The 13,131-nt window shown below is 43.5% G+C and overlaps 1 protein-coding gene across 1 annotated transcript; it reads right to left on the reverse strand.

Moving 5' to 3' along the window:
* Positions 1-8,395: 8,395 nt before the first annotated feature.
* LOC136520648 (uncharacterized) lies at positions 8,396-12,628 on the reverse strand. The gene is made up of 7 exons (XM_066514229.1): positions 12,468-12,628; positions 12,227-12,307; positions 11,682-11,846; positions 11,372-11,449; positions 10,301-10,520; positions 9,203-9,262; positions 8,396-9,138 (listed from the first exon to the last, which is right to left on the reverse strand). Exons 2-7 carry the CDS (start codon positions 12,280-12,282, stop codon positions 9,034-9,036), a joined length of 684 nt encoding a protein of 227 aa, XP_066370326.1. The 5' UTR covers positions 12,283-12,307; positions 12,468-12,628; the 3' UTR covers positions 8,396-9,033.
* Positions 12,629-13,131: the final 503 nt, after the last annotated feature.

The following is a 13,131-nucleotide window of genomic DNA, read 5'->3' on the forward strand; positions in this document are numbered from 1 at the left end:
GGTGATGAGGACGAGCCGTCGCCGCCCGAAGGGTATGTTGTGTCATTTGCTCTCTTCCACGAGCGGGGATTCACCGTACCTACTCATAAGTTTCTTTGGGGGCTATTGGAGTACTACCAAGTGGAGTTGCAGCACCTTAATTCCAATGGGATCTAGCATATTACGGCGTTCGCCGCCCTGTGTGAGGGGTTCCTGAGGATTAGTCCCCACTTCATTCTATGGTGGCACTTTTTTGCCATCAACCAGTCGAAGAAGCGGGTCGGGAAGCAAGAGCTAAGCATGCCGATGGGATGTGCCAGCATCCATCTGCGCAACAACCGGGCGAACAACTGCCCATTGATGCGTCTGTCGACCTCCAACAAGGGGTGGCATTCATAGTGGGTTTACGTCAAGGACGACGTGGCCGCCCCCTTGCCGGCGTGCTCTAGGTGCCTCATCGAAGTGGTCCTAGGGTCGTGGAAGTGGGGTGTCTCGGACAAAGATAAGAAGAGGATCAAGGACCATCTCGCCACCCTCCAAATTCTAAAGGATAGGGGTGTGAAGGGATCGAGGATCATCGGCGCCTAACACACGCGGTGGGTGGCACCGCTGATGAGCCGCGCGCTCCCCCTGTACCTGATGGCGCCTGGGGCGTCTCTTGAAGGGACGATGCTCACTGACTGAAGCGCTCCCCCCCCACCGAAGTGGTGCAACGGATGAAGGAGGCAATGGAGCCTTCGAAGGACACCACCAGCGTTGTCCTTGACTTCGTATATCCAGTGCTGGGACATCCTCCAATGCGGATCGAAGCTAGGGTTTATCGATTTTGTAAGTTCCCCTTTCCCACGCCTTTTCTTTACTTGAATTTCTGACACCTTGATATTGACCTCGGGATAGCAGGACCAGCCAAAGAGACTCATCCTTGAGGATAGCCTGGCTCCGCTACTGAAGGACCAGATCCTGGCGGCAGCGAATCGCACCATGGCCGAGTGGGACAAAAGGACGAGGGAGCTCAAGTAGAAGAAGATGCTATGGAAAGCAGCAAGCATGCGATCGAGGAGAGGAGATAGGCAATGACGATGACAACAACGATGAGGTAGCCATCGATGTGGATTGGGATGTTCCTAGAGGGCGAAGATTCGCTGACAGACACCCTATTGTCCACAGTAGGGACCCACCCTAGCCCTAACCATCTCAATCACCTACCCTAGGAGCAAGAGGACCTCACTAGATACGTGTAGGGTAGATAGGACAAAGTCATGGGGCTCGGCAAGGTGGTTGGACACGAGCGCGGGGTGACTCTAGTTCATGGCAAGTGTGGCGACGATGTCCCCGGTGACCTGCTGCTCCAACGGACGAAATTGCTGCATGAGTGAGGTAACTAAATAAAGGAGACGCAAAAGCACTAGCTCAATTTAGACAACGAAGCAGTGATCGACACCCTGGCCGAGTGCCCGCCTCATCAGGCCATGGTGGACCACTGCGAGGAGAAAGCGCTGCATTACCTCACTAGAGTACAAAAGCTCGTCAGGTCGACTCCAATCGCAAGCTAACTACCAAGGCTCGTTGGGTGCACGATGAATTGGAAGGAGGTGGACTACGCAAGGCTAATTGGACAGACGATGGCGTTCAGACCTAAGGTGTCAATGGTGGGGGAAAACTCCAATTGAAGCCCCGACATCGTACGGCTACAACAGTGGCAAGCTTGGTGCGAAGCTAGACTCCCACTCGACCTCTAGACGTGTGCAATTACGAGAGTAGGGCCAAGCTCTACGGTTTTGCCTTGGCATGGCTCAGCTAATGCGACACCATTGAAGTTGATGTGATGGTGGCTTAGCATGGCGTAATTTCTAATAGGGGAAGGACTGGCAGCGCGATGGGGAAGACTCCATGGGCGCGTACAAGTCCAGCATGGCGACGTGCGACTACAGCGCCATGATCCACAAGATGATGGTAGCACTAGCACAGCGTGCCGTAGAGACTGACGTCGGTTCAGGGAGGCAACAGCGTGGCGTGGCATCGAGCATGGATGTGATGGCGAAGTTAGAGCGGGTAGGCCTGTGCGTGTGCAGCCATGAAGGTCAGCAGCAGTAGTGACCATGTAGGCGGCAGTTGGAATGCAGCACGTCCAAGGCGTAGCTCGATGCAATGGCAAGCAGCGTGGCTTAGGCGAACGCGACGGCGGGCATAGTAGCCAGGCCCACCAACGTGGTGTGCGTGCGTGTGTGAGCGTGTGCCAGGGCACAGCAATGGCAGTGGTCATGGCCAATAGCTTGGAGCCATGCACGCGGCATACATGCACATGCACGATGAGTGGTCCTAGCGTAGCGCGCCGAGAGCCGACAGGGTGAGCGTGCCCAGGCGCTGGCATCGTTTAGAACATGACTTGCATGCTTTTTAAAGCGACTCAAAAATCCCACTCAATGACCCGAAATGCTAAACCAACTATTTTACGTTCGAGATGGTGCATCCAGCTACTAAAACCAACCTTAAGACCATGCCACTGCTTAACCCAATTCCCCTATAAAAATTATCGAACTTGGCTTCGTCAAACCCTTTTCTAACTTACGAAAATCGACTAAGTTTTTGTTCGGATTCGTGTCAACTTCGATTTCCAAGCTACCAACTATGCTATCTAGTGAACCCCATTCTTGACCTCAAGTATTTCATCGCCACCTATGAAGTTTGTACTATAAACTTTATGAAAATGATGGGTATGCGTTCTATAGCATTTTCATTCAATAAAAATCGTTTAGAACACTAAGTGATACAACGTGACATGAAATATAACATTTGTTTCGTGTTTCCGATGAATGTTTCAAGTTCCGTATATTACTTTACACCCTATATTACACATATTTACACTATAAGTATGATGCTCATGCAGTGTTTTAGCAAAATGCTGTATAGTGTGTTACACTGGTATTCTTTCTCTTCTAACCAATGCTGATAAACCTTTTCCTTCTATTGTTGCCATTTATTCAACAAAATTCGAGATGTGACACACAGCCTTATCGCCCCATTCCTTGACGTCTCTCCTTGCTCATATTGGCTCTTATATTGGTCATGACGCCTTTTAATCTCTCTATATTCATCAGCCGATATTTGCATCTTTGGATCGATGGTTTTGGTTTCTTTTGCCCTGGTTGATGTTAGGACTTTAGTCTTTCCCTTGAGCAACTTAACATTGACCATATTCTAATCTCTTGGAAAGGATTATCATCAACTTTTATCTTCCGAGGTGTATCAAATTTAGGCTTCCCTTACTGAATAGCCTTCTATTTATGTTGCCAAAAAATTCTACACTCGTTAGTAGAATAAGAAGTAGCGTTATGAAACTTGCTGAACTTTTTATTCTTCAACTAATTAGGAGGTAACATAACATGATTGGTGGTCAATTTGATCTGTCCTTTCTCAAGCAAGAAATCAAAGAGCTTGTCTAATTTTGTGACATCGAAATCATAGCTCTCCTCAACTCCTTTTCCCCAAGGATTTGGCACCATTACTGTCTTCTTACCCTAATTCCATTCAGCCGTAGCAATCTCTTCTTCTTCATTGTTCTTATCGCCATCATTAACTGAATATGGATTATAAGCTTCAGTAATTGTGACATTCTTCTGGAATTAGATATCTCTATGCATATTCTGGAATTGGCTATTGAGTGCTGCCACCCGTTGACCCAACTGACCTAAATTGTCAAACTCTTACCCAAGCAGCTTCTCTCTCCACGTTAGCAACATTCCTTGAATGGCCAAAGTAGCTAGATGATCATTAGTCAGATTCAATGAAAAGCACAAATTCCTGGTTTCTCGGAACCTCTGAAGAAACTCGACACCCGATTCATTAGTTCTTTGCCTTATGGTCGTCAAATCTATGATTTTCTTTTCTCATGTCCTAGTATAGAAATATGTATGAAACTTCTTCTCTAGCTTAGTCTAATTGGCAATGGAATTAACTGGTAATGATGAAAATCAGGTGAAAGCTAGTCCTGACAGGGACAGGGAGAAGAAACGAACTCAATGAGCTTCTTCAATGGATGCTTTGCCCTAACTGTGTAAGATATCGACTGACATGTTCTATTATACTTGTGCTATCTTGACCAGTGAACTTAGCAAATTCTAGGAGCCTGTAATTTATAGAAAGAGCGACCAATTCATACCACTCTGAATATGGATGTTTGTACAAAAAGGTCTGCCCTTTTGGTTTCAAACCAAACTGATTCTTCATCATCTCGATCACTCTGAAGCAATAACTCATTAGCATTTGAATCTGGATTTCTTTGCAATTGCTGACCCATCTGTGGATTAAAATTTTGGGTACCTTGATACCCTGGATTTGGAATTATATGAAGGGTATTGTAATATGTTCCATAATAATATCTTTGTAGGAATCTCTATCTATTGGGTCCTTTGCTGATTTGCTGCTTGAAGTCTCTGGTTGTAAATGTTGGGATCTGTATCTCTACAAATCCTTTGAACTGATGGCGTTATTTTTTGAGCCAACGATAGTATTTGGCCTAATGTGCCAAAATTAACTATTTGATTCTGAATTTGCCCTAGTCGGTTGTTGCACATACTGCACCGATGATCCAAGATTATTTTGTATTTAATTAGTAGTGGTACCTTGAACTTGCTCAGATGAGCTCTAAACTGCCTGGACATCATCATTACCAGTTAGTGCTGCTTCTTGATGGCTAGTACCGACTTGATTAGTCCCCTAGAGTTGACGGATGTGGAATGTTGTAATAAGTCAATCCAATCTGATCAATTGGACATCTATGAAACACATCTTTCATGGTATTGTGGAATGTGTTTAAGAAAGCTGTATTATTGTTCAACATGGCATCATGAATAGATTTGTTTACAACATCTAAGAAGAAACGTCTATCATCAACTTCGTCTGTATCTGACTGCCCATGCATCAAAACTCTTGGTAGTGGATATTTCTGAACAACTTTATTGTCACGTGTCTTGGTGTAGGACAACAAACACTTGTTCTAAAATTCTTCTATAGCTTTACTGATGATATCTTTATCCTCATCAGGTAGGTCTTCACAAGGCACCATAAGAATGTCCCTGTTGTTATAAGTTGCCATGACGATTATGGGGTCCCACTAGGTGTGCCAGAATGCGTGTCGGCGCAAAAACGTGGTAGCCGCGCTAGGGTGGACACGCAGCAAGCCAAAACGATCTGGAGATCTGCTTGTCTTCAATGTAGGACCAGTCGATCCTATGGGGTCCCACTAGGCAATTGACAATGAGAGAAAGTTTATCAGTAATTTAGAGTGGAACATGCTGGTTTTGCCCAGACAGTTCCAAGTGTGCCGCTTCGGGAGCAGCCAGACGGGAAAATCGACTAAATAGCCGATACGAGAAGAAATCGACTGTTAAGGACAGTAATGCTTGTGGGTCATGATTGATTTTATAGTAACGAATACAATACACCCAGTTTTAATGATCCTTTCCCTTAAGCTATTAACATGTATGCATCAAAGATACATCACTGGCTAAATTAGATTTGATCAATACGTGGTGTAGAGCCAATAAATCCGATGAAAAGGGATATGCCACAGCAAACAATCAACTATTTGATATAGACGGATCTACGAACTGTCTAGATCTAATCTATTACCGTCAACAGTGAGGTTCGACCGGATCGATGCAGGCTATGAGATGATGATAGTCTAGAACCAGAAAATCCATAGAACCAATCATACTTCAATAGGTTCATGAAAGCGTGCCATACCTGTGAAAGCACAGGCGAATCGGCTAAAATAGCCGATTCAGGTAGAAAATAAATTACAGCATGTGAACAATCAACTGTTTAATATGGACAGATCTATAAACTCATCCAAATCTAACCTGTTATCCTTAATAGTGGGGTTCGAACCGAATCGATAGCAGCCATAATAAAGATAATAGATCAAATCTTTAAAATAAACAAATCTATTCATATTTAACAGAATCATGAAGACATTACTATAAGCGTTAAAGTACGGGCAATCGTCTATTTAGCCAATGCAGGCATAGCAAACAGCCAAGGTCACGCCTGGTCGAAAGCAAATCTACCAACTAGCATACTCCGATTTAAAGTGCTAACAGTGGGGGATCGACCGGATCCTTACAGCCATAATAGCGAGCTATAGACCAGATTCAACTAGCTAGTAAACCTTCTCAAGATCAGACATGACTTAGCCGCGTACTATGCACAATCAAGATCGAAGTAGAATGGCCGATAAAACATAATCCGTCGTTTAAAGTAAGAACCATCGCAATAGTGACAAAATAAATAATGGACTAAAAGAATATGAGGCCAATCTAGATCGATCTCGATCGGGCAGGTTGATATTGCTAAACCTAATAGCAACAAGAGCATCAGCAAGATCGGTAACTTAATGAATCTACCCGAAGGATGTCGCCCTTAGGTAGAAGCCGATAACTTGACCTTAATCTAATTCGAGCAGTGGAGGTCGAACTTAACCTAATGCAGCCGTACTTGAACTAGATAAGGATCGATAACTAACTTATACTAGATCTCGTAAGAGGTCGGGCGGACCGATGTAGCCTTACAAATAAAAGTATAAAGCCATGACTGGTATTTACAGACAAGTTGGAGGTCGACCGGATCGATGTAGCCCTACTTGTTGAAGAACTCGCTGAGATCTATAGTACTCCTACTCCTAAGGGTTGGCGTGAAGCCGAAAAAAATAATTAGTATTGATTGATTGGATCTCTTTTATAATAGCCGGGGTCCAATATTTATACCCGGAACCTAAACATGAATCATACTCAAGTACGACTCATTATAATTTTTGGTATAAGAGAAAACATTCCTAACTTAAGATAACTTGACCCTAATCTTTCCCTTTTTGTAGAGTCCAACATGTTTCCCTCCTCGACGCCATCCGTACGTAGTCCGTTGATATTGTCTGCTGACGTCATCTATAAAATAGTCGATTCCAACACTGCATCAAAACCAGTTGACCTCGATTCACACCCGATCTATCCCTTGATGATACAATTTTATAAGCCTTGAGTTCCCGCGTTCTTCTTTCCCAAATTTTGCTATAAACAACAATAAAACACTCCTAAGGAATATTACAAACCTAGTACTTGCTATTCAAAATAAGAGTAAATAAGGTCCCTGCTACGTCTGCTTCATCCAATCATCCTCTTTCACCCTTTTGTCAATTCACAAGCCTTTTCGTTTTCTTTGCATTACCATGATCTTCATCTAATCTCCCTGTAAGATAATTGTACCTTTTTTTTACATTTTCTGAATCAAACATACTTTTATCCCTTCATAGGACGATTTTGGTGCTTTTGCCGTTTGGTGTATATGCCCATGGCTTACCTTTATGGGAAGAAATTTGTTGGGCCCATCACTGCTGAAATTAAGAGAGGAGCTCTATAGCATACCATATGACACTATTGACTGGAACAAGGCTCGTCATTCTTGTTCCAAAGTTCGTTACTGTTCAAATTCTAAAACTTTACGTATTCAACTCTATAACCTTAGCTAAGATATGCATGGGGCCTCAGATTAGAGTTGGGCGATTGTTCCCTTATCCCTTAACTGGAACTACAAAGTACGTGGTCAATGCTGCTAGTTATAGTTATGTATGCATTCATATGACAGTTGCTCTGAATGTGAGAATAAGCCATTTTTGGGCAGAGCTAAACTTTTTAATCAGCACAGACTATAGTACAACGTAAAACTACAATTTTAGAAGGCATTATGTACACGTGCACTTAGTATTGGTTAGGACATTTGCAATTGCCCCTAAAATTAATCGCTATTATAGCCCCATGGAAGATCGAGTTTGCAGCCTAAAAATGCATTAGCACAAGTTCCATAAACATTATTGTTTTAGTACTTTTGGAACTATGCTAATTTCACGCTGCTTTTGCAGTAAAATCAAAAAGATCTTTATCTGCTAAAATATACAGCTTTAGAGCAGGCAATATTTCTTCTACTAGGCGTCCAGATTTTCAATGGTTAATACGCTCTTGCTTTGTTACAGGACGACTCAGAGTTGCAAAATATTATTTTCAGTTGTCTCAACAAGTTTGTGGAGTCAATTTGGCCAGTTTTTTTTTTTTTTTTTTTTTTTGAGTAAAGTCAATTTGGCCAGTTAACAAGCTGCGAGAGAAAGCTTTGGACAACCTCATGGAGCACATCCACTATCAAGAAGAAACTACCAAATACATCTGTATTTGTCCTATTGATAAGGTAATGCATATGGAAGCTGCAACTCTACCTTTTCAATTCATAACAACTTATTCCCTATTTGGGCCCTTGGAGAATTATTCCCTATTTGGGCCCTTGGAGAATTTCGCCGCCGGCTTCTTGCAAACAAGAGCTAATGTCAGTGCATATGATTACCGTATCGTAATACACATGCCCAAGGTGTGTTGTAAGGAAATAAGAAAGCATTATTCCCATGAGAATAATTGCTTTTCCAAGGAAATTTAAAAAATCAAATTGCTCTGTGCAGACATGGAATCTGATTTGTTTGATGAATCGGTCACTTAGAGATGTCAAGATCCACAGTTTGCAAACAATTAGCCATCAGGTAGAGCATGGCAGGACTATTTGCTCAGCAAAATATAATTTAAAATTAGAAATTAAATTATGACTGCTGTGATGCTGTTGAGGCCCAGGTGTAAATAATTAGTTGTAAATTGTAATATTACCAATGTGGTATATGTCATGCATTGACTCATTGCGTTACATGTCGAGCAATATGACGAGGGTCAAAACAGCCCTGCCATGATGTGCATTTTGGACTTATTCAGTGGCATGGAATGAAATTTCACCAAATTGCCTTACTAAAGTTGCCTGGATTGGATTCTAGCTAAATTATCCAAGTGAAAAACACTGAAGCATTATGACCCTCGAGCTCAGTCGTAGCAAGTTTTGTAGACAATACTCCATCCGTTCTAAATTATAAGTCGCTTTGATTTTTTTAGTACATCTATTTTGCTATACATCTAGATAAATAATATGTCTAGATACGTAACAAAATAGATGAACCAAAAAAGTCAAAACGACTTATAATTTAGAACGGAGCAGAATAATAAAATGAGCCCGCATCCATGAACCATGATCCATCATGAAGGGTAAAGGAAAAGAGGCTGCACCTGAACCTAACAAAACCTGAAACACCAAAGCACGCAAAAATGAACTTGAGACAAGCTTCTAGACATGTTTTCGTAGTTACCCGACAACAATTCATGTTCCAACTTATCACTATGCAGCAATCATTGGCGTTCATAAGACCCTGTCAATTGAGATAACCTTGAAACCACAGTGACGAACAAAACAAAACAACCATGAACCGATGTAACCGAAAAAAAAAACAATGCAACACACGAAAATAATGCGAAGGCATTGGTGGCAATACATACCTGAACAATCATCTCCACTCGGAACACGATTACACATCGCCTAAGCTAAGGCGCTGAGCTGAGCTTGTTAGTTGATCTCCACCAATTAGGGCTCTTGGATCCGCGCCCTGATCGAAGACGTTCAACCCTAATATGGTTGGTGGGCCCCCGTCGCACAGCGCCATAAATAGGAGGTGGGGCCCGGGGCGCTCGAGTCACGAGGTTCGCCTGAGCCGCCTAAAACCCCACCTACAGTCCTAAACCTTAACCGATCACAGAGGGGGCGCTGCCAGCAACGGGAAGCGCCGCCACCGCCTCTGCATCTCGCCGAAGGGCTGCTACGACGCCGGGCTGCCCTGCGACCCCCTACACCGACCCCTGGACAACACCACTGCTGCACCATCGCCCTTCACCACCGAGCACCGCAATGGCGAGCCCGTCTTCCTCCAAGGCGGCCGATGGTTTGCAACCCCTTCACCCCTCTCTCTCTCACTCTATCTCTTATTCCATACTAGTAGATGTTTTAGGGCTCTCTGTTTATTCCAAAAGCAAGTAGACACGCTAGATCTATGGCCAGTGATCCCGTTTTAGGTCTATCAATGGTATCAGACGCCTAAGTAGGTGTAGATCTAGCCTATCGGATGAGAAAACCGAGTAGCAGCTAGAAGGAGATGATAGATTCGTTTTCGGATCTAAACAGAGGGTTCATCGAACCCTAAACCCAAAATCAGGGAAGAAAAGAAGTGAAGAAGGGCCTCGGGTTTTGAAAAGCAACTCAAAGCCGAACCCCAACCCACGAATCACACTCGGAGAAGAACAGTGAGCGAAACCCTAACCCTAATCAAACCCAAATCCCCAAATCGGACAAATCCAAGAAGAACGAAGCAAGATCCAGGCGGAAAAGAAGAAGGGGAAAGGGGGAAGAGGCCTACCTCGTCGTGCACCGCGCTGCCGTCTCGCCGGCGCGCAAAAGAAGGCCGAGCAGGGCAGCTACTCGTTGGTCTTGTGCGAGCTCCGGCCAAGGGCGCTGCCGCTCGTCCGCTCGACGGCGGCGCGCTCACCCGTGTGGGGAGCGCGTGCGCCGGCGAGGGGGTCGGCAACGGCGCCATGGTCTCTCCCTTCGCTCGGTCGCCGCTGCTGCAAGTTGCGGGCCTGAGAGAGAGGAGAAGCGGCCGGGTCAGATCTAGGGTTTCGGAAGCTCCTCACCTCAGCGCGCGTGGGGATCAGGGCACCACCGCCCAGACCGCTCGACGGCGGTGTGCTCACCCGCTGGGGAGCGCGCACGCTGGCGAGGGGACCGGCGACGGCGCCATCTTCGCGCTTGCTTTCGCTCGGTTGCTGCTGCTCGTTGCGCGGAGGAGAGAAAGGAGCGAGGCGAGGAGAGAGAAAGAGCAGAAGCGAATGAGTTAGGGTTTCGGCGCCGCTGCCGGCCGGGGGTTTTGTTATCCCGAAGACAAATCCGAGTATACTTTATTAATAATTTAATCATTTCATTTACTCCTACGTATATACTTCCTCGGTTCCCATAATCCCATCCCATAAAAAGAATATTTATGTGATATGTGCTAATCAAACTTTCTTAAATTTGACTAATTTATACAAAATATTATCAATATTTGTATCTTTAGGTAATTTTTTTATAAAAATATATTCAATGATTTATCTAGTGGTATTAATTACTACCTTCGTCCCAAAAATAAGTGCACGCCTCGTATTTTAAGGAGTCAAACACTAGTTTGACCAAATATATATATATATAAATATTTATGATTGTGATACCAAATAAACATCATTAGTCAAATTTGATATTTGTTGACTCTTCCATGTGTTAAATGACCACCTGAAAATATCCTAACAAAATTTGGAAAATAAATAACACGACATCCTTTTCAGAGTAAATACTCCATTTGTCCCATAAAGAGTATCATTCTCACTTGACGAGAAGTCAAATATGTTCAACTTTAATTAGATATATTATATCTCTAAAAAAAGAATGCAATTACCCTGTAAGGAAAACTCTAGCAGGTACTGATGGCACTGAACCAAACATCGTCTTAAGCTGAACAAACATCTCAGGGGTCCTGGAATATTTAGCATAGTGTGTTAGGATAAAAACATAGGCATGAGCTCTGCATATGTTCAGCACAGGGAATCTCTACACTATGTAGGCACGTGATGCTTTCCATTTGGCAAATCTAGGCACTAATTTCATTATCAACAGTTTGTCTCATTACAGCACATAACAATATACCAAATCTGGTTCTGGCAGGAAGTATAGGTACAAAAAATAAATAGGAATCGAGAAGGATTTACCTCCTGAGTTCTTTTAGTGCCTGCACAAGTACCATCCCAGTCGATTCAAGCATCTCCAGGAGCTCGTCCTGGTCGCATGCGCTCTCCAAAGAGGCCATGCGTATTTGATCAACGACGGATAAAGCAGCCAACATCGCCTGCTCGAACGATCCACTGACTAGATAGGTATGCAATGAAAAGCACTGTAAATAATGGCAAGCACTCTGCAGCTCCGTCGATCATCAGCAGGCAGGAACGAAGATGTTCTAAAAATTCGGCAATCATAGCAACCATATCGAACAATGAGACTATGCTTCCGTGATTTCCCTCCTCTCCTTTTTTTTTTGTGTGAATGTTTTCCCTCCTCTTGCAGTTCTAAACTGAATGAAGCAAGATGCCCATAACAGATTTCTACTCAGGGCAACGTAATTCGATTACAAAACCAGTACTCATCAATTAGTAATAAGCAAGGCCAGGAAACTAGCTACCCTAAGAGACGACACGGATAGAAAACATAGTGGGCAGGAGTAAGTAAAGGACGGAGCAGAAGGGAAGAGGGATCTTACTACTCGGCGTCGTCGATTTGCTTCCAGATAAGCGATTCCTGGGCAGAGGTCCCCATGGTTCCAGAGAGCAGGGGCGCGAACCTGTCGTGGTTCATTCAGGGGGAGAATTGAAGTTCGTAGGCGTGCATAATACATGTATTATCTTTGCAATCACAACAGATCCGAATACAAATAGCCAAATATCTTAAGTTAGGGTTTGGGGTGCTCGGTCTCGAGCAGGAAAGAGAAGGGGTGGGCATACCTGGGGTGCTCGTCGCCGGAGAAGACCTGGGCGGCCCAGTCGTGAGCGCGTGCGGCGAGAAAGAGAGGACACGAGAGTGAGGCAGGGCCGCAGGGGTGGGTGATTGGAGGAACGGACAACGGAGCCGGAGAAGAAAAGGTCGCAGAGGTGGAGGAGGACGATTGTAATTGACGACTATTTTATTTATTATTTATTAAAATCATTTACGGTCCTTAGATTCAAGTTCTTTTATTTTAAAATTCTATTTTTCAAATTATTCAAATAAACATGAATGAAGGAATTACTAAAACTACAGTTGTAGATTTTAAAAAGATAGATTATAAGTTTTAAAAAATTGTACCAATTTCATATTTTCTAAATTAAAAAGAAATATGTATAAATTATAGTGATTTACCTATTATTTTATTATTTTTAGAAAATACATACATAATCAAAACCACCTTTGAAACCAAAACTATTCTCTTTCTTATTTCACAACCACGACATTCATGCTTTCTTTATTTGACACAAAAAAAACATTCATGCTTTCCTTATTTAACACTACATAGTTCTGATATATTTTATTAAAAAAATAATAGTTCTGACGTAGAGGGGCATATGGGTCATTTTGGTGGCTACTTAACACCATTAATGAAGGAAATGGACGCTAGTGCCACATAGGGAA

The sequence above is a fragment of the Miscanthus floridulus genome, chromosome 18 (assembly GCF_019320115.1).
Source record: "Miscanthus floridulus cultivar M001 chromosome 18, ASM1932011v1, whole genome shotgun sequence".
Taxonomy (NCBI): Eukaryota; Viridiplantae; Streptophyta; class Magnoliopsida; order Poales; family Poaceae; genus Miscanthus; species Miscanthus floridulus.